This window comes from Apostichopus japonicus, chromosome 2 (assembly GCF_037975245.1).
Source record: "Apostichopus japonicus isolate 1M-3 chromosome 2, ASM3797524v1, whole genome shotgun sequence".
NCBI lineage: Eukaryota > Metazoa > Echinodermata > Holothuroidea > Aspidochirotida > Stichopodidae > Apostichopus > Apostichopus japonicus.
In genome coordinates this window covers 12379092-12403940 of record NC_092562.1, presented here as the reverse complement: position 1 = coordinate 12403940, position 24849 = coordinate 12379092, and the positions used below count along the sequence as shown (strand labels likewise).

The window sequence follows — 24849 nt, the reverse complement described above, 5'->3', positions numbered from 1 at the left end:
CTGTTGTAGTACTAGAGAACTGATACTGATAACGGACACTAGAAAGCATTATTCAATCATTCAATCAATATCCTTCACTCTCCCTACGCCCCTCCATGCCCCCCCCTCTCCCCACCTTACACACACACACTATTACTTCTCAGGTACAGCTCGCCAAACAGAAAGTTAGCACATGTGTCTCTTTCATGAAAGTGATATTACTGGGGCTCCTTGATGTTGACCAGCCCTTCATCACTTTCCTTTATCTGCCTGGATATTGAATCCAGCACTGGGTTATATCACTAGTAGTACTCCTGCAATTGATCATGGTACAGTATATCAGCCACTTGTGTCAAGTGTGACTAGGCAGAATTTTAGTCTTGATAAACCATAGCCCAAGGGAAATGACAAATTAGAGTACAGAAAAGCATAGTTATTCCAGTTTTCAAGATATTCAACTTTGAAATAAATTCAAATAACACAGTATGATAAATTGTATAATGGAATGCTCCTATTAAAGCTAACTTGATTGATGTTGGCAACAGCCCCTCGATTCAGACCTAAATGTGAAATTGTCTGTGTGAGTGTTTCTGTAGACATAAGTCACTTTAATTGATGAGACTCAGATGTTTAAAGGGTCATGTCTCAAAAATGTGTGTTAATCCGTTGTATTAAATTTCTAATAGCTGAACCAAAACATGTTCTTTAAAGTACATGTTCAACAAAGCACTCTTGGAATGGATGACATTCATCACCAGTTGTCTTTTGGTAGAGAATTGTACATGTCAGAGGCCATAAAAGGCCTTGGTTTCTTAGTTAAATTCATACTTAGGTTTGGGTTACATACCGAGGAACTGACGAAATGGTCTGCGTGAGCGTTACAAGGGTCATCTCCAAAAAATTTAAAACTAAAGAAAGTAACCATGATAGCAGGTTTTTTTTTAATTTTATGGTCTATGTATATAAAAAGAAGTTGTTTACACTACAGTATAGTTATTCTTCAAATTTGATCATTTCTTGTGAATTAGAGCGTTTTCAACTCGATTGCTTGCAAATTGAGCAGAGGCCATCCGCAAAATACGGTATGCTAGAAAGTGCGAAAGGATTGTCACCCATCCTCAAACTGCAGCAACTTTTAGCCTCCCCAAAGTATTGTATCCATTTTAGGTTAATAAATATGTCTTTATCTGAGAGGAAATAGCAAGGTCAGAATCTTACAGAATCTTAGCTTAGCAAGGTCAGAAAATAGCAAGGTCAGGTCTTTTATAACCATTGTAGCGCACTATTTATGTAAAGGCAATATTGCAAAATATGTCAAGGGTCTGATCCTCCAGGAAGGTGTGTACAGAACTTTAAAATTAATGTGTACAGAAATTTTAAAATTGATACCTCTAGAGATCCCAGGACTTTCAGGAAAGAATAAGATATTTAAGTTTGCAAAGCAGATTTAAACATACTGGCAATGCTTCCATAAAATGTGTTTGTATAAACTGTTAATACTGTAGCACTTTGTGAATTTTGCACAGTCAACAAAGTATCTTGGGTACAGTTTTGTACATTATTTTTGGCATCATGTAGTTGTGTATTGTAGGATACAGTACTGTACAGTATCTTATGCAATGTGATTTGTTGTGAAGGTGTAAACAATAATGCTGATCGCAAAGTCGGTAATTACTATTCTGGTTCGATTCGTCCAACACGGCAGTATACAGAAACGTTTTACTCAAAGCCGAAGCAAAGTAATCAGGTCGCACATCCGGAGTCTATGTATGCTTACAGTAGTTGTTCAATACCGCCCTCTGGCCCTCATTACCTTGTGGGACACATTTCATACTGTCTGTTGATTCCTCAATTCAGTGGATTCACTGTACATCTGACACTGAATGTACATATACAATAGCAGTATTGTGTGCTCCTCTACTGGCAGGATCTGATTAGTACATTAGCAGTTCTACAGTACCTGCAGACTGAATCAAGTGAAGTATGGATTTTGGAACTGTGCTTTCAAAGTTCATCAGTTAGGAAACCCTTGACCTTATTGTTTATTACTACTAGCTGTTCATTACTTTCCTTGCATGGCGTTACAGAGCATCTGAGGTATCACAAACCGGATCGGGCACAGTGGACAATTATTTCACCGGCCAGGTCACCCTTTTTTGTACAGTTGATTTTTCCCCGAGTATCTTATAAAAATGGGAATGCTGCATTCTTTATTTTGCTGGGTCCACTCTAGGGTTTCCTTAATTTCTTGGTTGTGCTATCCATGCTTGCTGTACATGTTAGCCTTACATTGTTTTAGTAGCTCAATGAAACCCTGAAGTCCTGTAAAAATGACAACAGACAAAATAATTTCAAATGAGGTTCATCATTATTTTCTCTTCACGGTGCGGTCATTACAATTACAAAGGAATAAAAAATAGAAAGTCCAAAATAAAAATTCTTTTGAAAGACAGAGAGTAACTTTCCACTAAAGCTCAAACATTAAAGAATTACACTGTAGCAAAGTGCTGCACTTCGGCAGCTAAATTGTTATGTTAATTATACAGTGTCCTTTGCCATGCATGGAATACATAAAGTGCAATTAAAGTTGATGAAAACCAGAAGAAATTTAATGAAGAGAAATTTCCTGCAAATGTATGTTACTGAAGACATTGTATAATATAATAAGGCAATTATGAAAGGGAAAAATCGATACAGATTAAAGTTAGAGACAGATATATAGCCTGGTTGCACTAATGCCCTATGTGTTGGTGTGGTATAGTGTATACATTAATCTTCTATTCAATGGGGCTCTGCAGTGCTGTTACATATAGGGCTGTCTTGTCAGTTCTAATGTACACAATTTACACCGTTTACAGATCTCTAAATCACAGTAACATTATGGTGTGAAAGTATTGGCCCCATGAACTTTGCATACAGACTCGCTGGGTGATTGACTAGTTCAAGGTTCCACATGTGCAGTTTGACAGCATTAAGTAAGTGATTGGCGCCCTCTGTTAATTTTTGGCATGAGTGTGTGTTGTATGTGTGTTGTAGAGTGTGTGTTGTATTGTGGCCAGAACATGTCACTCACATGGTTCGAATTCACAAAGTTTTTCAAAGGTTGATGTACATTATGAACTACTGTATGAGGAGTCTTTAAATAAGAGGTTGCTACATGAAATATTTGATCAAACAAATTAACAAATTAACTGATTGATTTATATACAATTACAAAGAATTATAATGAATTTGACACATTCAATTACAGAACATTCACACTATATCTTACAGGCATGAGACTCTTCCGCGGAAACGCGGATTTCAGATTATTTTTTTTTTTCATTTTCGCGTTTTTTCTCGTAATTCGCGTTTTTTATTATTTTTTTTTATTTAATTTTTTTTTTTTTTGCCGAACATGCTGGACTGTGAAGGGAAGGAACACCAAATTTGACCAGTGGTGGAATCAAGTAGCACAAAGCAAGCAAAAAAGCCTTTTTTTTGTTCAAAAAAGCTAATGGATAAATTATACAAGCAGAAATTCCACAATTTTTTGGCGAGTTACGTGATGTGATAGATTCCATCTAGAGTTTACCATTTTGCATTTAAGCCCTCCTTACCTGACAAAAAAATTCTAAAGGGGAGGGGGACACCCCCTCCCCTTAAACCCCTCCCCCAGGACGGCGATCAATAAATTTCAGATTTTTTTTCCCCGGCTCAGTCTCATCCCTGATCTTAAGACATGATGAATCATAATTTGAGTGACATTGTCGGCTTTTGCTAACATGCAGTAAACATCTTTCAGTCCTTTTGCATCTAGAGAGGGGGAGGGGAATTCTTTTAAGGGTGCTAATGAGTACCCTTCCTGACTGGCATAACACTGCATATACTGTACAATCATGGATGATTTCTTCATCTTGTTCTTTACCTCATCAAATGAATCTTTAACAAAGGGAGCCATGAGAGAAAATAACTGATTCATTAAAGAATTTTTTCTTAACTATCCAGCCTTGTTTGTCATTTCCCAATTTGCATAGTTTGTGAACTTTTGTAAAATAATGCATCACATAGTATAAAATGGATGTTACACAAATGACACATGGTAATCACACTCACAATGCAATGCACCTTAAGTCTATTTTTTAAATTTCATTGTACCATTTGATACCTCATAATTTCTAAGCCAAAGACTCTTTAAGTTTGAAGCGTTGTTGCAGATCTTAACCACCTTCAAATTCTAAAGACTTTTCTGGATTCATGCGGTAATATTCACTCAGCTGCTTCTAAACAACGTTTGTTGCCATGGTGATCTCTGATACCAGTTTTTGCATAGCCTCTCCCAGTCTGTTAACAGCACAGAATGTGTTACTGTCTGCCTTTGGATGTCCTGAAAGGAGGAAGAAATGTACACTTGAATTAGTAATACTCTGTTACCATGGCAATATTAATGATTTGATACATGTGATTTCAGTTCTGTATTCAGAATTTCAGATACTGTATTATTATTTCAAATGAATTTCAAAAGTGGTCTATTACCTATGTGTATAGTGAAGTGTTCACCAAGAAGTGAAATTTTGCCCAAGAAGTGAAAAATCAAATCTGTAATTCATATTTTTCATTTCAGTTTCCAGTGTCACATACAAGATCTTTTGGTGACCGTAGCTTTCTTAATGCTGCACCACTTTTATGGAACTCCCTCCCGGTTGAAATTAGGTCTTTAGATTCTATTATTCAATTCAAGCACTGTCTTAAAACTTCACTTTTCTCTCAACTCTATTAGTTTTTGTACTTTCAGCACCTGTAAAGCACATTGAACAACTTTTGTTGGAGTCTGCGCTATATAAGACTAGTCATTATTATTATTAATACATAGAGAGTACAGGCTAAAGCCTGCTGCACACATCCCTACTGGTCCTGACCAGACTCGATTCGACCATTGTATGTAAGGTAAAATTGTGAACAGTTAAGCTGTCTACATGTGCTTGAGGCTTTGATCAAAATTTGTCAGTTCCTAAGTCATATTGGCTTCAATGCTAGGAGGAAATTCAACATGAAGCGCTTTCTTGACTGTATTACCATTCAAGCCGGCACTGTGCAGCAGGTACCTACTAAAAACTGCATAGGTTTAGCAAAGTTAACCAATCACAAGGAAATAATTCTGCATATGACCTGAATTGAGCACTGGTCATAACAGAAAACAGTTGTTGAGTGCCCTCATCAGTTATTGTTCAATGTTGATGGGGGGAGGGGGGCAGGAGGAGTGGTAGGTCACAATGCTTGAGTTGGGTCACATGTAACTAAATATCTGATACGTTAGCGTATATACGAAACTTATGTCAAACAATAACATTATGCCATCTCATTCTTGGTAGCAGAATTAGCAATATTTATGTGAACAGTCTTTCTTGCTGACCTAAAACAGTTGGCTGTTGAAATACTTTACAGTGTTTATTATGTCATTCAGTATAGAGTACAAATTTTATGGAAGTGAACAACAAATACCCAGTTAGGAGAAAACAAGCAGAACAACCAGGAAGTACAGGAATTATCTACAGTAGGTCCCCCTACATATTGCTCCTTACCATCAATGTTACTATGGTCCAGGGCAGCCGTCATCTTCTCCACCATTTCGTCAAGTTTTGCCTCATCCGTAGGAAACACCCGAGTCACACTCATGTTAGGGAATCTAACTGTAGACTCATCTACCAGATGAGGTGGCCATACCCTGTTGCCAATCGTCAAAGATTGTGAATCTGGTTCGTCACGAGATTGAAATGAAAACCCATCTGGGCTGGTAGTTCGGTCATTCACACCTGATATCCTGAAGGAATTGTAATCCACTGCTGGATCTGCTGTGACTACTACTTGAGTTTGGAGAGAACTGTATGCTGATTTGTGAGTGTGTAGGGCATCCAGTGAGCCGTTCGGAAACCTTTCTGGGGTATGGTCGGAGCTACTGATTGCGTAATCCTTTGGAAAGGGTGCTTTGGGATTAGCAGGGGTTTTGAAGAAACTTGACTGTATGAATGGCATCGGATCTGAACTTTGAGAAACTAAACTAGTGTGTCCCTTAGAAAGGGGTGCTACAAGGTCAGGGTTAGCAGGGGTTCTAAAGAAACTCTGTGACATAGATGGCATTGGATCTGAGCTTCGGGAGACTATACTAGCGTGCTGATTATATGAAGTGGTACCAATTTTGTCAAGCTGAGGCTCTGATTGGCCATAGGGTTCCAGTCTTGGTGGGGCAGTCTTGTCAAGAGAGGCCGGATGATACGTTGGTCTCTGTTCAAAATGTTGTTCCTTCTGCAAAGAGAATTTATTTAAAAGTGATTTGGTCACCATGTGAGACAGACAGTGAAGACATCAAACTAATAGTGATTTTAGATACTTATATAAATATAATATCCAAATATATTGAGAATTGAAACAGAAAATGTGAAACGTAGTGTTATTAGAGTGAAATATTTTATCGCCATCATAAAGTGGAGACAATTGAATGTGAAAATATCATTGTTGGTATAAAACCCAACGGTGAATTGAAAACATATTACAAGCCCGATGGTGAAATTGTAAGTGGGAATTTAAGCCATGTCATCTCTACATTCAGTGACGTCAGGCCAAATAAATCTCATCTCAGTCGTTTATCATGGTATGAACTATTTTGAAAGCAATTTAAATCCTTTCCAAAAACATGCATGTGCTAGAGTCCAGAGGTTGCTAAAGAGAAATATCCTCACAGCAAATGAAAGGGCCTTTTTGGCCATTGTAAGAACACCAGTTCCCGCTGGGTGGAAGAACCATTCCACATCAATTTTCCAATCATGAAAATGTCAAGTTTATCACACTATGTATGGCTTATTTATCCCTTTGCTAATAAAGCTTTGTCACCAAATTATGAATGAACTTAGACACTTAAGTGATGTTATCTCTATCACTGCTATTTTCTAACATACACAAAAAAAAGTTAACAATAGTCTACAATTTGTATATAACTTTGCTTATTATCTTGCTTGTAGTTCAACTTGGCTTGGTGTAAAACAAGTTAATAAATCCCCAGTAAAGGTCAAAGTGAGGCTAATACTTTGCATTGCTCATATTGGGTCCTACAACTAAGCATTCTTTTCCAAAACGTGTTCACGAACAATGACTTAATATTACACCAAGACCATTTCTGGCAAGGTTGTGCTAACTAACTGCAAGACATTGTTGAATAAGCCCCATCGAACAGCAATGAAAACAATGGGCCTACATTAATCGGGTATGTATGTCTCCATAAGAAAAGTAATTCATGCTTGCCCTGATTAGCTCTCTGTATCGGAGTAATTCGTCTTCCAGTCGCTTGTTGTGCTCTTCAAGAATTTCCTGCTTCACTCGCCTCTCTTCATCCTCTCTGGAACTAACTGATGATGAAGCTGACGTCATCTTGGGAACTGGTGCTCTCTGTTTATCTTGCATCTCTTGGTAATAATTAACCAGCTCAGCAGCAAGATTTCTGTGGGCAATGAAAAGGAAAAGAATATAGTACATTAAATCACAAGGAAACATATCCAATATTGTTCATTTCTGCAAAAAGGGGAACTTTCTAGTTTGATATTCTCTGGGATAACCAGACAGTTTTAGTGAAAAACCTTTACTACTTCTTCCACACACCCCTGGAAGAAAATATTTATTGGTACATGGGTCATCATGAATGTAAGTTATATAAAACTAATTTCAACTGGATTAATTAACAACCTGCTTACTTTTCACACTATATTCTTTGAGCTTAGTACCTGCAAACATGGTGAAATGATATAAAATAGAGGGGTGATATTAATGGACAGATATTTAGGGAGGGTGAGAGTAACTAGGGATGTTGTAGGGGAAGGGAAGAGGGTTTGGGCTGAACTGGAATGTTCATCTGCTATATTGTTACTAGATAGTGGTAAAAATTTAAAGTCACCATTCCTTAATATTTTTAATCACGAATTTATCACTTTGTCAATAGATAACATTTCAGTATGCACAAACTTGCTTTGTATTTAACGTAACGCTCAGAATATCTGAACATATAATTGGCGCCATTACACAAGAAGTGATTACTAAGGCTTCTTTGAATTAAGGGGACTTTTTAAGTTGAATTTTTTGGCTATTAAAACATTGATATATGGGAACATAATCAACAAATGTGCTCTATCAAACAAACTAGACACCAAAAAAAAAGTAGAAAGTTTAGTTTTCTTCCACCCAGGAAGAGCACAACACTTTTGGTGAGCAAAAATTTGCTATCTTTTTTCATAAGTTTATGGGATGAGAACTAGGATATCCGTATACTGGAACACCTTTCCCGTCACTTTCAAGAAGCATCAAAACACCTCGTGACCAACATTCCCAGCAACCTCTGGCTGACTGGGAGTGGTTACTACTGTCCGCAATGTTCCAGCCGCTAGTTACTCAGATAGCTGCCACACAGAACCCTAATTAGACCGACAGGGCAGTTGCTCCGCAGGTACTGGTCCAGCCAGAGATACCCCCAGAGCGGGAACGGGGGCGACTTCTACCGGTCCCTAGAAGCCATCTGCGGAGGGCCAGGGCCAGGATGCCCTAGAGCTGTTGGCCTCAAAGACGTGGTCAGAATGCAGGGACGGGACCTCCTGCTTGGAGCGTTACGATTCCAGGACAGAGAAAGCAGAGGATGGGGACAACCAGGAGGTGGACGTCAAAGGAATAGATTTAACTGCAGACCTCGTCGCTAAAGCCTTCGATATTTTCTCAAAGAGACTAGGCTTTGAAACCCAACCAGCTCCCAAGCCATCGGAACGGACGTCCAAGCTACGGATGACAAACAAGGAATCACAATCTTCTTCGACAGGATTGAAAACCTACAAGCCAGAAAGAAAAGGTCCACTTTCCCGGCCACACAGGACAAAGCCATCAAGGTGCACGACGAGACCTTTAAAATATGACATCATAATATGATAGAATTGCTGTTGAGAATAAATACTGGCTCCACTTCCTGGGACAGGTTGTAATATCAGAAGTTAAGGAAGATATAGAAAAGAAGAACGAGAAAAAATGACAAAAAAAAAAGGTTGCAAAATTTCTTACTCATTTTCTTTCTCCAAGGCATCAATCAATTCTTCGAGATTGTCCTTAACTCCTGCTTGGCTTTTTTGGCTAATAGAATCATCATTCTGCTTATTTGTAGCCCCCTGGTTCCTGCTTTGGAACACAGGGTCTAATTCAACTGCTTCTAATCTGTTTAGAATGAAACAAACTCAAAACTTAATCTTAGTACTTCCAAATATTTTTTTTTATTTATATGCATAACAATAGATTGCCAATTTGCCTAAAATGTTCTGAGGGCTGAAAGGAGCACCACAAAACTAACATGATTCTTGAGTTATTTTTAGGTGGAGAGGGGTAGGAGAATGATTTGGGGAGCATGTTGGGGAAAGCAAGGGGGGGATGAGCATAAGAACCTTTAAAGGATCACCTATGATGGTAAAATGTGCACAAACATTGTCAATTGTTTTAAACAAAATTGAACATTTCACACACAGCGCTATGATGATCATGTGATCCACATCATTATGATGATAACATGCACTGAGCTCTGTTTACTGTAAGGCACTGTACTCTGATTAGGTCAGTATTAGCATGAAATGTAGCACGTAACCAGAAAAGGGACAATAATCGGTCATCGACTCAATGTGACCTTTCTTTTGGATTTATTGAAATACAACGAGGAATGTTTATGTCTGACTCTTCTAGTGAATAAAGGGTTTCCATTTTGTTTAATGTGAGTTTGGGATTTTTAAACTAGCTTACACTTCGGATTATGATTACTATTATTATTATTTTTGTGCCACTTTGAGATGTAAGTGACCACGTTCTTACTGCATCATACCCACCAACTGTGTGATCTTGTGAATTGCCGTGACCGCTGCCTTTTGGTTAGTTTGCAAGATTTCACTTTTGTCCACATGTTCAAATATATATTTTGCTAAATGTTACTTTCTTGAAAATTGGCATTTTATTACGTCCATTACCCAAGTTTCATCCTAAAATACAAGGCTCACAGAGTTATCACTTTCTGGTGTCACCTCGGTAAATGTTTCCAATCTTTGTTTGGCTATAAATATTAAAATATGTGTGTTTCATATACAATTTTTCATAGCAGTAAGTATAAACTCATGTTGCTTCTAATAAAAAGAGCAATAAATTCAAAGTCGGGGATGAACTCACTGTTTTGACAGCTGACCAAGGTGAAGATGAGTTTGGAAATGGTTGTCATGGTGATACCTTAAGAGGATAGAATGAATGAAACATGCATGATATTAAGGATTTGAAGCATTTCTCATTACAGATCATCCAAATCTCTACTAAAGTATAAAGGTATACAACAATTACTGACAATTTTCAAAAGCATATTCCCATAATTTCCCATCCCTCCATCAATATCCTTAGACATTAAAGAGTGCTCAATTCAATAATTGATGGATGACTCCATCAGAAATTTAGTCTTGTTTTGTTATTGTACAAGATCAAAGAAACATTGGAGTGCTATGAATGTTTCTTTAGCTGTTCTCCTTTGTTTCAAGTTTATTCATCTCTAAAATGTCGCATCTCTGAAATTGCTCCTTAAAGGATAAATTGGCATTGCCGTTCACTCCTCAGAACATGCCTTACTGTTAACCACTTGTATTATAAATTGTAAAAACTCAATCAAAACATGTTCTTTTAAATTCATATAAACAGAGTACCACTGGATGACATTCAGCACCTTTTGTCATTGGATGTTTTGCCATTGAGTTTGTGCTGCATCTTAGGAAATGATCTATTGGTCTGTGTATTAGACTAAAACATCCAGTCACTGTATATTGGATGCAGCTGTTTAAAGGATCACTTCTTAAAACTTAATGGTGTTGTAGCAATACAACATGGACTACTAGCAGTAATTTTTAACAGTCTGCAAATATGTATTTTGTATGTATGTATGTATTTTCGATCCTCCTGCAAGCAGGAACTGGCGAAGAAGCCTAATTGGCTTATCAAAGCCGCAAGCTGACCGAAGTAAGTCTCTTACATCCATATTTAACGTCCATGATTATGAATTGTCAATTGTCAACAACTCTGTAACTGGACGACATACATTAATCTTGGAGTGACTCGAACTCGGGACCTTATGATTGGAAGGCACCGGTGTTAACCACTGAGCTAACACTCCTGGCTAACACTCATATCAAAATTATTGTGCCTAAAACAACAAAATTTGAAGTAATTGTCCTAAAATTGATGCAATAAATTGTTTGGCACAGTTCGTGCAGGATGGAGCATGGTTTGACTGTCTAGCATATGTGGAGTAAATACTGTTAGCTACATTTGATTAGTGTATGATAACTCAATGGAGGCTGTTTACCACACCTCACATCTCTCCAGCATAAAATGTTATTCAACTTTCTTGCATATTTCTGGTGAATGTTGTTAACCTAAAGGCTACATTTTATCTAGCAGTGGATAGTGTTTACATCTGTGCACAACATACATTGCTGCTTGCTGCAAAATATTGTCACATGAATGTTTGATGCCCTGATTTGTTACTACACAAACTTAATATAAAACTCAGCAAATGCCAACAAGTTTCATTACAGAAGTATGTTAAGAGCTAGGGAGGAACGCTAACCTTCTCTTTTAATAAAAACCTTATATAAACCTTATATAAAACCTTATATAAACCTCTTATAGGAAAGCTCCTCAGCTATTTAGAGCACCGGTATTGAAAGTGGAGACCAGGTCACCAAATGAGTCTTAAGCATTGATAAGAAAATATAAATTTGGATAGGTTTCCTGGCTAATGATTGGGAAATATACCTGAATTTCTCACCAGGTTTTCAAACCATGACTGTCAATGCTTCACAGTCTTGTTTGAGCAATAACAAACACAAATTCTGAATATGAACAGACTGTTACCACTATTGTTTGGTACTTAAATGTAGTTAAATATTCAAAATAAAGACAATAGATAATTGAGCCCTTCTTCATCAGTTGACACTATAAGGTAGAATAGATTTTCATCTGTAATAAAAGTCTGTAATAAATGTCTTACTGGTGGTCTTGTCCATCTGTCTGTTTGTCCTCCTCAATAGCCAAGTACTTTTGCTTCAGCCTGCGTCCATGTTTCTTGCTGACCTTGTTTCTTACTGTCCTGACAAAGGCTTTCATTTCATCCCTAGAAGAAGCCTAAAGGAACACAATGTGCATCAATGGTAATAGTATGGCAGCTAGATTATATCATATCTATTTCACTGCACTTTCAGTTTAATTTGTAACAATCAGGGAACATCTGTTGAAACTCGATCATTAAAACTTGAAAAAAACGCATCAAATCCGTGGGACACAGCATTTTCCGTATTGGATTGAATGGTCATTATCCTTGCTAGTTGGAACGTAGCAAAAATGTTTGCTTCTACAAAGAGCTCCTAGTTAAAGACTAGAAACATTGCATCTGCAATGCAAATACTACAATTGAAGCCCTGTGGCATAGTGATATATATATATTTAATACGATTCCTTGTCATACTGTTAAACTCTAAATCACACTCAAAGTCACCCTGTACATTTGTTTATTAATAAGGATGAACACATGTGATTCAATCAACTTGCGTCGCATGTATGTGTACCATTCAGTGGTATTCAAAGTTTGCTGTAATCTGAGCGTTGCTCACCCTATAAAAGTTTCGAGCTGGCTTGGAAGTCATGTGAAATTTCACCTGTTATTGCAGCTTCACCAGGACATTGTGACAGAGTTTAATGAAGCTTTGCAAGTTTTGAATTTGGATTTAAATAAATATACCCCTCAGGAATAGCAAGCTGACTTTCCCTGCTGTCTTAACTGATCATTAATCAATCCTTAAATGAATAATCTGGTGGCTAAAGGTGAATGCTAAGCAAACTTTAAGAAATTCTTTTTCCTGAATTTTTAGTTGAAATCCACATCCTCGTTGCCTTTTGGAGTGCAAAGATATGAATTTTAAAAATTTTGTAAACGCATCTGGCTATGTCAACAGAATGGATGATGACATAAAGGTAATTCAGTTGAACTTTTCTGGGTTTTCCTTTTTAAATTATCAATCATTTATCCAGAGAGCAAAGGATATTTCTACAAAGAGACACATTTTGATGAAATTTTAAGTACATGCGGAGAACTTAAAAAGCTAAGCATTAAACATTCCAAAATGTATTGAGGTTTCAAGGATACATCAACATGAAGATTATAATAGTCTTTTTCAAAAGCTTTTCAAGAGTATTCGTCCAGGTGATATCACAGACCCCCTACTGTGATCCAACTTCCTGGAGTACTTGAATGTTTATCCACTAAAAATAGGAAATTTACATACAAGTAACTATATCTGGAGTTAGGGGAAAGATAATGAGATGGGGCTTTTCAACTAAACAGTGTTGAATATTTTCAATATAAGCTTCACACTGTTTGTCAGCATGAAACCATTATTAATGGTACAGGAAGGGTTTAACTCCTTATATACTGCATGTAACCATAAAAAAAACACTAAAAACTAACTCTGAATGAGTTCAGTTTAAACTTCACATTTATATCCACTAGTAAAATTCACCTCTGCAAATTAAACTTGATAAATTATTTCAAAAAGGAGTCTCTCACTCACCACCAAACAGTACTCCTGGATTGGGTGTGTGTAGCGATGATGTCTGGTTGATCTACCCGTTAGGAAACATGTTTGACAAATGTCAAAGTTCAAACATTTCAGACACTGATATCTGAAACCAACCATTGGGTGACATTTGCATATGTTGCATTTAGCCTCGTGTTTCACTGCAACCAGAACAGAAAAAGAATTTTTTAAAGGCTAATAACTATTAAATAAACACATTTTGAGTATTTCATTTTCCAGACCCTTTATGTTCAACTAGCTGGTAAGTAGCCTTACCAGTTAATCACAGCAACACTACCTCAAGTTTATTCCTACATATTTGATGCATAGGCTAAGCCTAGGTTAATCTGCAATAAAAGTGCTGTAAACTTAGGCGTAGGCTGCATAGCACTGATGTACAATGGGGAACAGTAGCATATTGTTTTGGGTGGGCTTTAAATATTGCTAGTGTTGGAATATAAATACCACATACTTAAACTTTAGGTTATGCTCAAGTTTATATTTCCAGTTAGAGACATAGCAATGTAAATGCAGCTAGCTACTCTTACTCTTTGTTCCTGGTGGTTTTTTTGCTTCCTTACTTCCTCCATGTGCAACCTCAGTAGATCTCAGTTGCACATTAATTTAACAATACATAATGGGTAGTAATTCTTAAGAAAGCAGGGTATATGTGGGAATACCTTCCCAACAGAAGTTGTCACATTATATGGATATTTCTCATGTTATGAAGTTTAAAGGCAAACAGACCTGCTGGTATTATATCAATATTCATTTAAATTATCAGTTCAGGCAAGGAGAAATTTCAGAATTGAGGCACCCCATTGTAAAAATAATGTTATAAGGATGAGTGTTGTATTTGTGTTGATAGTCAGGTTCCTGCCTGACAGAGTTATTACAGTGTCATTGTAACTGCTGGCATCACAGCCCACCAACAGTTTCTATGTCTCTGTTACTATTTACTATATCATCTTACTATTGTGCTGTTAATAAATATCTGCTACAAGTATACATTTCTCACTTGATTTTTCTTTGGACTAGAGGAGGGGAAATGGAATGGGAGAAGAGGTGGTGGAAGAGGAGGGGATGGGAACAGTGGTTGTATTGTGTCACTCTTTCTTACCTGTTTCTGCAGCTGACAATCTGTGGAGTGTTGGCAACCAGATAAATGTTTGTGGTTCTGACATCATCCACGATACAAACTCATCTTGTGACACAGAACTCATGAACACCTAAAGAAGTATTATTGGATCAAAAATCAGGATTACAAAATTTATTCATGAAGTCAAGGGGACACATTCATGTGGTGCAAATAGTGCCCCAGGAGCGACTGTTTGAATTGTATACACTTGGGTGTATGAGTGTGACAAGTAACCAATGACTCGGGGTCAAAGGTGAGGCCTCAACAGTTTGTATTGTTGAATCTGCAGTTTATACTGCGACACTCAACGATGCTAAGCACCATATTTTCCACGTACGTTGATTCCGTAATTATAGTGCTCATCATTACTGTGCTGTTTTGGGGTTTTTTACTATCCATATATATATGAACTACTGTCATATATGAACTAATGTCGGCTCTCAATCACACTTCAGAAATGGGAAAGCGGTGAAATCATCAAAATCTGGCATACAATACTGTTGGATTCTGCTGAGATGACAAACATCATTAACTGTTGTAACAGTCATGTTAGAAGGCCTTGCCTTGAAACATGACTGTAAACTTTAAAGGCATTGAAGACTCCCCCCAAACCGCGTGCCGGCTTCCGAAAAAAGTTAACTTTCTGTTGCTTGCATGAGAAATTTTCTCCTTGTCCCTACAAAATGCAGACAGTAATGAAATGTGATACCTTGTTATCTTTTATCTGGACCTGAGATCAGGTAGATCCATAACAACTTACTGCTGAGATGTCCATCACTGCTATGTACACTGTGTTGTGGGTATTGACCGTTAGCTGTGTGTATTGACTGTACACTAGTGTCTAATTACTGACGGTAGCAAGCTGTGTGTGTATTTTCTGGGGTCGATGGTGGTGTCTAACACTTTTGTTACACCTCATTCGAAACTACGTCAGATTACCGGCATCAGACATTTCTTTGTGTGCGAGTCTTCACTCCCTTTAATCTTTTTGTTAATGTGACATTCTAGTGTTTTCTAAATCTGGTGGCATCAGAGGGTAAAACACATGTAGACATCGAATATTGAAGAACATGTACAAAATAGTCTAACAATTACCTGTGAGACTAGACTGACTTGCTGAAGATATGAATTAAGAGTAACAACTATGTGAAGAGCGTTAGGTGACTGGTGATGACATTGGTTGTAATCTCTCTCCTCGCTATTAATCAGTGGCAATACAATAAAACATAACTCTCAGCTTACAATAATAATGTTGCAAATAACTGTTTCAAATGCTCCTTCTCTTCAACTTTCCCATATTCCCTTGCCACATTACAAATAAAAATTCAACTACTTACCGTCGATAAACAACTGTTCACAGTAGCAGAAACACCTGCGCCAAGATTGGTGGTTTCCCCGAGAAAGTCTGTAATCTGACAAGAAAGGATGGAAGATATAATATCAGTAATTTAAATCCTTTTGATAAACTAATTATATTTAAGAAAGTTAAAGTTACTGTCAAAAGACACACATCTGCAAATAGGTTTAAGATCCTAGGCTATCAGTTTTGCAAGTTTTAAAGGCAACCTGCTATTTAAAGCTAAACTATGGTCAATTAAATACCATAATTTACATAGTCAGTGATTTATTGGAGGTAAAAATTACTGCATATCTGCAAAGATAACTAGTAAGAATCATAACACAGTCAGTGTTGTTTTGGAGGGAAAAGTTACCAAATACCTGCGCAGTTAATCTTGTGAGTTGCATAACAAAAGTCAGTGTTGCTTTTTCCACATACCTGCACAAATGCTCTGATAATTTTCTCTAAGCCTTGTTTTGACATATGGCCACCATCAAAACAGAATGCTTGAAATAGATCTGAAAGAGAAACATGGTATCATAAACAATGTCATTGGTTCAACTCTATCAGTATAAATGGTTCTTTACATTGTAGCTCATTTGTGGCACATTCCTTAATAGAACTGGCGGGGCTTGACAAAAAAAAAGAGAGAAAAAAAAAAGGCATCCCTTTTTTTTTCGAAAAAACATATAGAACCTACTAGCTACAATGTCTTTTTGGTTGTGCAGATAGTGCGCTTTGCACTCAGATGGAATGTCAAATCATAGATTTTTTCAATAACAAAGCATAAACAGAACAAGAAAACATAAACCCCTTGGCTTAAAACAAAGACAACTGAGGCATCTAAACTTGAGTTTTGGCAGCCACGGATTGACACTAATTACGGAAAATGATCTTGATCTGCAATTCTTCATTGTTCTTCGAACAAACTGTAAGAAGTCAATGGGGCTGAAACCATCAAAACAACATTGAAAATTTAATTTTCACCACTGTGCTCATTACTTTTGCTCACATAGGCAGACATTGCCCATTCAGCCAATTCCAAAACTCAATTATGGTGAAATGCCATGCCACTCTTCAAATTTGCATTGACCACATTCTTCAAAATCCTACCAGATTCACTTTATACAAGACAGGAGTAACTTCTCATCATACAAAATAATGCTCCAGAGTATTTCTATACAGAAGATTAATTACCGGGCACAGTTCATTGTAACAGCAACAATATACAACCTTTCCTGCGATGCATGGCATGTTCTAACTTCTTCCCACTGACATAACAGTGTAAATAAGGGGACACCAATAACCGTGCAGTTTCCAGATCGGTAAAACTCCACCCCCCCCCACCTCACTCCAACAAAAAAATTGTTCCAGCTCATACACAGTGTACACACAGTTTGATTTGTAAATGCAAACTAAACATTTTTCAACATGGAGAGAGTAAATTACATTGTACAATTTATACACAAAACAACCATGATGATGACAAGGATGATAGCGATGATCAATAAAACTCACAATTCATTGCACCCTTACCGTACATACAAACATCGCTACCAGTCGGCATACTCTGTACTTATATACACTGAGTACATACAGTATACTAACATACACTAAGTGAATAAAACTCACAACTCAATGCACCCTTACCGACGTTACTGTACATACAGACATTGCTACTAGTGGGCATACTCTGTACTTATATACACGGGGTACATATACTTACATACACTGAGTGAATAAAACTCACAACTCAATGCACCCTTAGCGTACATACAGACATCGCTACCAGTCGGCATACTCTGTACTTATATACACTGAATACATACAGTATACTAACATACACTAAGTGAATAAAACTCACAACTCAATGCACGCTTACCGACGTTACTGTTCATACAGACATTGCTACTAGTGGGCATACTCTGTACTTATATACACGGGGTACATATACTTACATACACTGAGTGAATAAAACTCACAACTCAATGCACCCTTAGCGTACATACAGACATCACTACCAGTCGGCATACTCTGTACTCATATACACTGAGTACATACAGTATACTAACATACACTAAGTGAATAAAACTCACAACTCAATGCACCCTTACCGATGTTACTGTACATACAGACATCGCTACCAGTCGGCATATTCTGTACTTATATACACGGGGTACATATACTTACATACACTGAGTGAATAAAATTCACAAATTAATGCACCCTTACTGTACATACAGACATTGCTACTAGTGGGCATACTCTGTACTTATATACACTGAGTACAGGTTCTTAGGATGAATGCATACTGATTGTTCAGTGATATGAGATTTCCTATGTTACCGAGAGCTGAATAATAACTTACATTTGTACTTCTGCAGTATCCTGCCAGAACAGAGAGCAGCGACAGCTGCTTCAAATGATTTGAGAAAGATAAAACCAGTTCTTTGGCTGTTCAAATAAAACAATAGAAAAATTAAAACGGAGAAAGAAAGCTTAGATTGAAATGTAAAATAATTTTATCATTACACCAGGAACTGCTAAACTATTTCTTTCACAATTCAAGTTTTTCATACTGTCATAGTTCTCTTTTAACACATGAATATGATGGTTGAGAATAGTAAATGTTTCGAAAATCTGATATGGCAGGACTTGTCAAAGACTGCAACTTTGACCACAAAAACAACTCCACAGTTATCTATAAAAGTCTGATAAAAAAGGTAAGGTAAATCTGTGTACTAAACCAGAAAATGTAAAGCCAAATTGGCTTGGAAGGCCAAACTGGCCAAATTATAGCCGACATTACCTCTTATTGACAACAATTCATAAGTAATGCTAAAACTAAAACAAACCAAAATACAAACACATGCGCACACACACACCAGGATTGTTTTATCTCTATTAAGTTTATACCTATACTCTACGTGTATTTATATTTCATCTGTAGTGTTATACGCAGTCATATACTGCAAAAATTTTGTCAAAAGAATCAAATTCAAATACCATTTATAATGATTTCAAAATTTCAAAGGCTTAGGCTTCTACTATCTTGATGGGAGCTCCTGATGAGCTTCCATTGTGGGGTATTCATAACACTGTCCATACCTACCCTAGTTTGTGTTAAGAATTCCATTGGAGATATCAATGTTTATCAATACATGTTCTGAATTTCAACTATGATCAAGAAATATGATCAAATATCTCCAACACTATAGAAACACTGTTAGTGGTGTACAGAGACAGGGCAGGTTCCTTAAATGTCTTCACTCAATACTATAAAAAATGAGAGAATACATTAATTTGGTCTTTATTCCACAGTTGAAACCTGGCCCTGTAGACCCCCCGATGCCCTGTCTTGGTCATCAAGACTGGTCATTTATACATGATTACCTGTCATAGACATTAAGAATCCAATTGACCAGCAGATCTGTGCATTCATAGGTGCTGACCCTACCACTGTGACCTCTGTTCCTGGTGAGGCTATAGATCTCCTGCACGACTTTACGTAACTGGTGTGCATCCATGATAAAGTCGTCCATGCGAGTTTGCGGCAAACAATTATCGAGTGCGTTACTTAGAGAGGACAGTTCGATGAGATCCACTGTAAATGGAAGTAGAGATGAAGTGGAAGATTGTCTTCTGTAAGAGGACTTAAAATGTAATCTAGAGAGCAGTCAGAAACTGATAATAGTGCTTTTCAAGTTGGACAAAAAAAACATCAACTGGTGGATTGAAATATAACCACTGAACAGATTCAAATGCTTTCTTGAAATATTTACTTATATTTTCAATATTAGACAGGAAAAGGAATGGTTCTTTTACATAACATCAATATAAGATTAGAGATACATTCTGTGGTCTGACTTTGGGATATCAAGCAGCACATGTGCATCTCAATACGATATTAAAAAGTCACAAGTTGTAGGAAGGGGAATGAACCAGGTAAAAGTGTCATGCTTTCTGCTCACAAAAGTATAAATGAAAAATGTACAAGAAAATTAGGTTATTGAAATAAAAAAAAATAAAATAAAAAAAAATACTATTGAAATAAAGGATCGTGTTACAGGGACAGGGAGGGACATGGGGAACAGAATGCATTGTATCATTTCCACTCAAACTGTAGAAGTAAAATGCCCCTTTTCCTCCCTGTATTGATGCCCATATTCCAGCAGCACAGAGACTGGTGATGAAATTAACTTGTGTATCATATCATGATGTCAAATCAAAGAGATATGGCTTTGAAGCCCTTCTTCAGTATTCAATACACTGAATAACAATGCTTGTCTTTGTAGAATTGAAACAAAAATCCTAATGTGTTGTAAATGAGAAAAACCAACACAGGGCAAATGGTTAATAACTTACATCTGAGGACCTTCTGTAGGTGTCTAAGTTTCATGGCAGACCGGTAAGCTGTGTAACAGATATTATCCATCATCCCTTAAAAAGCAAAGAATGAAAAAAATTGTCTCTCATTTCTACAGTAGGCTTTTGTACGAAAAGAACATATATATATAGAACATTGAAGAAAAGCATAAACAAAAGCATATAGTTGCCCAATGGATATTTAATAGACCAAAAAGTAGAGAAAATATAAAAGCAGGGAGAAACCATCTAAAAATGCATTTAATATGTAGATTTCCAAACCAAGGGGAGTTGAATCGACAGAGTGTGAGTATGGAGAGGGGCTATCATGTATAATCCTACCAATAATCATTCTGTTCAAACTGCATTAAGTTAGCTTCACATCCAAGTTAGATCTTCAATGTGACTGTGTCTTAGGGATGGAAGGCAAGATATGCAAAACATTTATGTTATAATACAAAGTACAAACATGTCAGAATTTTAGTAAATTTATAAAATAGATTAAAGAATGTGCAACAAACCGATGTCTGTCATAGCTTTGACAAGTTTTGGGTGATCCCATTGGGTTCTCTCTGTCATGTGGCTGTCAAATCAAATTAATATATATGCATATGAAAATAAAGTTGCCATGATTTTATTGAATGATTTAAAGGCATTGAAGACTTGCCCCAAACCACGTGCAGCACTCTGAAAAAGTTAACTTTAGTTACTTGCAAGTGAAGTTTTCTTCTTGTCGCTACAAAATGCAGACAGTAATGAAACATTATACCATGTTATCTTTAATCTTGACCTGAGATGTCCATCCCTGCTGTGTACATTGTGTTGTGGGTATTGATCGTAGCTGTATGTGTTGACTGTACACTAGTGTCTAAATACCGACGGTAGCGAGCTGTGTGTGTATTTTCTGGGATCGATGGTGGTGTCTAAAACTTCTGTTACACCTCATTTGAAACTAAGTCAGATTACCGACATGAGGCGTTTCTTTGTGCGCGAGTCTTCACACCCTTTAATATAATGCATTATTGGAGATTTACATTAACAAAATGCAGTTGAGATAAATATTAATTCCCAGTACAGGGAAAATTTTATTTAAGGGAAAGTTGTTGTATATTATCTCCACTTTGAAAGCAATCACTGCAAGGATCAAAACCCACAATTCAGGTTTTGATTCCAATGACCAGTCCATAATTCTGCTTTATCAATAGAAACTAACTAATGTAGTCAAAAAACAACAACAATTGTTCAACTGGTTTATTGTGTTTCCTTTTTACTTCAGAGATTGTTCTTGTCAAATATACAACTATAGTTTTCCATCTCTTTGATGGCCAATCTAAACATTTTCTGTGTCACTTAGTCCCATAATAATCTATCATCTTAATATTTTCTACAGTAATCAATACAATAGGGAATGGGCAAGAAGACTGTTAGTACAGGTAGGCTATATAAGTTTCTCGAACAAAAAACACACAGAAAATAAATTATAGTCCTCTTACTCTTTAACATATTCTAATTAAAACTATAACATCAAACCCATTGGATGTCGATTATTATTAAGAGTAAATGAATTCTGAGCACCCCTTACCATTGTCATTTTCATGGGTTTGTGAATGCATTATTTCTGCCCCCTACCTCCTTCCACCCACATGTTATATCGGCACATACTTGGATAATGGATACTATAAAAGTCTAAATGATCTACATAGTCACAACCATTTCATTCCAGTTTGTAATATAGCTTTCCAGATAATAGACCTGTAGCAATTAATTACCTGTTTATATACAAAACAAGAAATGTTTTGACCCACTTAACAAGTTTAGCACAGTTTACAAACCTTTGAAATTTATGAATGTACTTTAATAATAAATATTATTATCCAATATTGAAATTCTAAACCAACAGTATTTGTGAGTATGTAAAAAACCTTACTTGATATAGTATGGAATTCCATTCTTTGTTTCTGATCTTTGCCAATTCATCTTGCAATGGCTATGTCAGCATTTGAAATATCACCTACATACTAAAGAAAACAAAAGAGATACAAGAAACTCATTGAATTCATGGTTTTTCTTTCAGTTGCAAAAATCCCTTTACAACGGATAATTTTAAACAATCGGTGCCTAGATTGCATAGGCTAGTACAGGTTTAAAAGGATTGTCTGGTGGCCCAAAGAAGTTTCCTTAAAAAATGATAAATAATTTTCCAAACATGTTGTCAAAGTATGAGAACACTTATGTTGCGTTTGACAGAGAAACGATTTTTTAATCGTAAAGGATGGATACTTCCAATATGATTTGAACAATACAGAACGTTACGTCATCTACGCTAATGCAGATTGCGACAAAACCCACGCTCCATACAGTACCCAGTAATCACAACAAAAACCGTGTTTGTATACAGATTAATTTCTTCCTTAATTTTTGGTGAAATTTCTTATAAATTAGATGTTTTCAAAATCTCCTTAAGCCACCATATATGAAGTAGATCTGTGGTTTCGTGATCTTTGTGTAACACAAGATTAGTTTGAACAGCAGACTCTCCATTGTTTATACATGTATCGTGCTATCCAGCTCCTACGTGAAGAATGTTCGAACAAACAGTACTTTTGGTGAGAAACTGGTGAATTTGAAAACCAGATTTCTACAAGAAGAAAACATCGAATGGGGACAATTTTCACATGGTTAGAAAGAGAAAATTAAGAACTATTAGTACAACGTATACGTATCAAAATCTTTTACCAGACAATTCCTTTAATCCTTCAATTAAGTTCTCACACCTCCCTGTAGCAATGCCATTGGAGTTTTTCAAAATCTGGAAGATTACTTAAAATGTATAAAAAAATAATTAAAAAAAAGCCTCATGCAATTTTAAATATTCAGATGCAATCTAAAACTTCCATTCCCATGTCCTTATCAATATTCATACTCACACTACCTATTATAGAACCACTAGTGATATAGGCTAGGCTATACTAATGTTAGGCCTAACGTTAGTATAGGCTAGCCTATACTATTTACTAGAACATTCATTAACACATGATTTCATCACAAAGGGGAACAATCTCTTTATTACGCATAGGCCTTGTCAAGTTCAATGTTACATTAAATTTCTATTCTATTGACAGAAGCAAACAACGTGGTAATTGGTTTCACACAATGTTGGAAGTTGGCAGTTTGCATTTGTACATGTCGCAAATCTGATACTTGCAATAGACTTTGTATACAGAGAGAAAGTAACAACTTAACTACGGAATACAAAGTTTGCAGGCATAAAGGAAAACCTGAAACAATCCAATTTCTTGAAGAAAAAAAAATGAAAAGTAAAACTTCATAGCTGGATCAACTCTACTTACAATCGAGAGACGGCACAACTTTCCCAACATCCTCAATTTCTGTAAGCGTCATGTACGATCTTGGCAGTGTCGGCGTCCCGTTGTTTAGCAGCGACCGTCCTGGCATTTGGTTCGTTCAAAGCGCAGATTGTATGTAACACTACTTCCTTGATCTCTGAATGCTACCGAACTTCACCAGTGCACTGTATGTGTGGGGGTGTACTGGGAATGCTCATATGAAAGTATCATCTTTTTCAAAGGAAATTTGTCACCTAAAATATGGCCTGGGCACGAGCAAATAAACTTGATCGACTTTCAACCCCAGTCCCCTTACATCGATGACAGTACTAACAAGGGGAGTCAATTTTGAATTAAGATCAAATATAGACCTACAATAGCAGTATTCAGACGGATCGATTTGCCAGGAAAGTATAACTAGTCCGAATAGTAACCAAATTTGTCTCTCCTGAGTATACATGTGTTGAAAATTTTACGTCGTATGTGTACTTGCACATATTTTATACACTATTTGTACCGAAGTAGAAGCTTTTATACACCAATAGCTCCGAAACTTAACTCTCAGAGTTGCTAGGGAAAATTGTTTTCATAAATTGTTATTATTATTATTATTATTTTACTTTTGCTGTATTTCTTGTAGGTCCTTGAACTACCACCAATTCATATGAAAGTCATTTGTCGCACAGACTGGGGTGGTTTACTCCTCTTCCCCTCGTACCTGTTTCCTAGGCTCTATTATTCCGAGGCTTTTCAGTCGACCTTGTTGATGCTATTCGGGAAAAAAAGTGAAAGTAGTTGACACCAAAGTGGGTTAATAGGTCACAGTGCTAAAATGTTACCAGTGTGTAGTCCAGGTGAAGGACACAGCTAGGGGCGCTGTTGGGAATAAGTTTCAAATGTAATCTCGTTGAGAAAGGAGGTACCTCCTTTATACGTATAAACTGTGTGCCATTTGAATGTTATGTTTAGACAATGTTCATCATTGATGTTGTGGTTATGTCAGCACACGTACATTGCTATTGATAGCAAAGG

At 36.7% G+C, this 24849-nt stretch overlaps 1 protein-coding gene across 2 annotated transcripts; it reads right to left on the bottom strand.

Moving 5' to 3' along the window:
- Window positions 1-3330: 3330 nt before the first annotated feature.
- On the bottom strand, window positions 3331-24214 carry LOC139978300 (dystrophin-like). Of its 2 annotated transcripts, none has more exons than XM_071988378.1 (16): window positions 23821-24214; window positions 22398-22488; window positions 20992-21053; window positions 20471-20545; window positions 19499-19709; window positions 18474-18559; window positions 16544-16623; window positions 16104-16178; window positions 14749-14857; window positions 13623-13789; window positions 12047-12180; window positions 10186-10242; window positions 9046-9195; window positions 7255-7450; window positions 5541-6261; window positions 3331-4345 (listed from the first exon to the last, which is right to left on the bottom strand). In XM_071988378.1, exons 2-16 carry the CDS (start codon window positions 22445-22447, stop codon window positions 4242-4244), a joined length of 2277 nt encoding a protein of 758 aa, XP_071844479.1. In that variant the 5' UTR covers window positions 22448-22488; window positions 23821-24214; the 3' UTR covers window positions 3331-4241. The 2 variants fall into 2 exon arrangements, with proteins under 2 accessions (XP_071844479.1, XP_071844469.1); XM_071988368.1 differs by having other exon boundaries at window positions 22398-22481.
- Window positions 24215-24849: the final 635 nt, after the last annotated feature.

Bases quoted from the DNA above. Each gene is read 5' to 3' on its own strand.
- LOC139978300 (XM_071988378.1), bottom strand. From the start codon at position 22,447: ATGAATTGGCAAAGATCAGAAACAAAGAATGGAATTCCATACTATATC. The intron at 20,546-20,991 runs GTTTGTTGCACA...TTGCTTTTTAAG, and splicing joins CAAAGCTATGACAGACATCG to GGATGATGGATAATATCTGT. The intron at 18,560-19,498 runs GTAATCATGTAT...TTATTTGAACAG, and splicing joins ATTCTTAATGTCTATGACAG to CCAAAGAACTGGTTTTATCT.